The sequence below is a fragment of the Petaurus breviceps genome, unplaced genomic scaffold (genome assembly GCF_028583685.1).
Source record: "Petaurus breviceps papuanus isolate PSGF00001 unplaced genomic scaffold, PetGlider_PUasm1.0 37, whole genome shotgun sequence".
NCBI classification, from domain to species: Eukaryota; Metazoa; Chordata; class Mammalia; order Diprotodontia; family Petauridae; genus Petaurus; species Petaurus breviceps.
The window spans coordinates 14,114,719-14,117,284 of record NW_027186296.1 but is presented as its reverse complement, the minus strand read 5'-3'; the positions used below and the strand labels follow the sequence as shown (position 1 = coordinate 14,117,284).

The window sequence follows — 2,566 nt, the reverse complement described above, 5'->3', positions numbered from 1 at the left end:
TATGTAGAGATTTTCAAAGATTATTGTCTTTCTAACTTTTTCCTTTTCAGTTTTTAGTAATCCTTTAATTTCATCTCTAATTTCCCTTCATCTAGAACAGAGCTTCTCAACCTTCCTTGTGTATGTAATGTATCATTTTGACCATCTGGTGAAGTATATGTACTTCTTAGATGAATGTTTTTAAGTAATTGATGGAAATGTTCAATTTCAGTTAGAGGATTGTAAAAATAGCTTCTGCTGTGGCTGCCATTGGGACTACGCACCGCAGCCATGTCTATCTGGTACCACATGGCCATGGGCCTCAACAAAGGCCACAAAGTTACAAGAAATGTTTCAAAGCCACAACACTGCTGCTGCTGTGGGAACTTGGCCAAACACACAAAGTTTGTGAGAGATATGATCCGGGAGGTGTGTGGATTTGCCCCTTATGAAAAATGGGCCATGGAACTGTTCAAAGTCTCCAAGGATAAGCGAGCCCTTAACTTCATCAAAAAAAGGATGGGAACTCACATCAGAGACAAGAGGAAGAGAGAGGAGCTCAGCAATGTCCTAGCTGCCATGAAGAAGGCAGCTGCCAAGAAGTACTAAACTGGACTCTACCAACCTTCCCCACTTATCCAATAAAGATTTGACAAATAAAAATAAATAAATAAATAAAATATTTTTTTTTCCCCATCCAACTCCATGGACATTCTATAATGTCTCCATGGACTATGGCTCTTAGTTTGAGAATCCCTGATTATTATTTCTTACAATTTTACTTCACTAATTGACTGTATGTTCTTGTGTGCCTTGGAACTGAGCATGTCATGAACAAAAAGTTGTATAAAACCCTTACATTTAACTGGTAAGATCAGTTCCTAATTTTGTTATATAATTTAACAGTATTTAATCAAAATGTTTTGTTCTTTTGTCCATTTGACACTTGGGGTGTGCCTATTTTAGTGATCAGTGCTATCTTCACTGATGTATTATAAATTGGCGCTTTTCCTTTGTTTTGGTACCTAGTGCTTTCTTGTACAGGAACATAAAGAAGCACCAAAATTCTTGGTTGTCTTCTGCTGTCAATCTGATTATCATGATGCTTCTATGACACCATCTATTTCAAGAATTTGCATTATTTTAACTAGATGTTAACCCAATCAGTAGTATCACTAGAACCCAATTTGTCAATTTTCATTGTCCTTGTCAGGCCTATTTAAATGCTTTAACAGTTTTATGACAAATGAGCTTCCACTGCACATCATGATGTCTGGTGTTCCCTTCATTTACCATTGCCATCTCTACCTCTCTTTCTAACACATGGCCAATTGGTTGGATTTTGACTTATTCATCATTATTTTTACTGGTAGTCTGTGTATAAAGAGCTATTCTAAGAGTCAGGAAGACCTCACCTTCTAGTTCTCTACCTGGAACATTATCACTAAATGAGACCCCAGGAAAATAATGAAAGCTCTAGGGGTCCCCTGCCAAGACACTAATTTAATAATAGTTTTTAAGACACCAAGATATAGAACAGTTGGCAGTGTCCTTTGGTTGAGAGTGTTTCTGCAGTGTTCTCTAAACAAACAAAATCACAGGGCTAGGGAAAAAATACTTTTACAGTAATTGTTGAGTTTTGCAGTTCCAAAGTGCTATTGTATTTGATTCTCACAACCAACATTCTAGTTAGGTAGGACAACAATTGTGGTGAAATAGAAAGTACCAGAAATGAACCCCAGAAAACCTGAGTTCTAGTCCAAACCAGGCCACTTATTAGCTATGTTGTCTTGGGCAAGCCACTTCAACATCGAGACTGTTTCTTCACCCAAGATATGAGAGTTGGCCTGGATAATCATAAATGCAGAGCTCCAAAGGATCTTAATGGCCACCTATCCCAAATCCCTAATTTTATAGCTCATTGAATCATTGAGTTAGAACCAGAAGTGACTGCAGAAGTCATCTTTTTTAAGCCCATCTCATTGAAAAGATGAGGAAACTGAGCCAGAGAGAACTGAAGGAACTTATCCAAGGTTGCATAGGGTAAAGAGACAGAAGTGAGTTTTGAACACAGATCTGAAACCAAATCCATTGCTATTTTTGTGATATGACCCTGCAATCTACAGCCTCCCACTTTGAGTTCTAAGACCCCTTCCAGGTTTAAAATTCTATCATCTTCTCTTCTTTTACAAGTGACAAAATGAGGCCATTGTTGTCATAGGTGAGAAGCTAGGACTCTGGTAATCAGATCTTCCAACTCCCAGTGTTCTTTACATGTTACCATGTTGTCTTGTGTCTTCTTTTAAAATCATATTTACTTATTTCAGTAGGCCAAGGAGCTATGATTTACTAGGTGTGCATACCTCCTTTACTTACACAGATGATGACCTCTTTGCTTCTTTATAGGTGGTCTGCCTGAGTTGCTATGGGCAAAAAAAAGTCATTACCCACAATCTAACCTTAAGTTAATGAGACTTATCATACTTAGCTAGACTAGCTCTCATATCATTGATGGGCCCATACGGAAAGCCTTTCCAGGTTGGCAGGACCTGAGGACCCAGGCCATACTATGATGAGTCAAGGTTCC

At 38.2% G+C, this 2,566-nt stretch overlaps 1 protein-coding gene across 1 annotated transcript; it reads left to right on the top strand.

Moving 5' to 3' along the window:
- The first annotated feature begins 248 nt into the window (after positions 1–248).
- Positions 249–605, top strand: LOC138168484 (large ribosomal subunit protein eL36-like). The gene has a single exon (XM_069097499.1). It carries the CDS (start codon positions 271–273, stop codon positions 586–588), a length of 318 nt encoding a protein of 105 aa, XP_068953600.1. The 5' UTR covers positions 249–270; the 3' UTR covers positions 589–605.
- Positions 606–2,566: the final 1,961 nt, after the last annotated feature.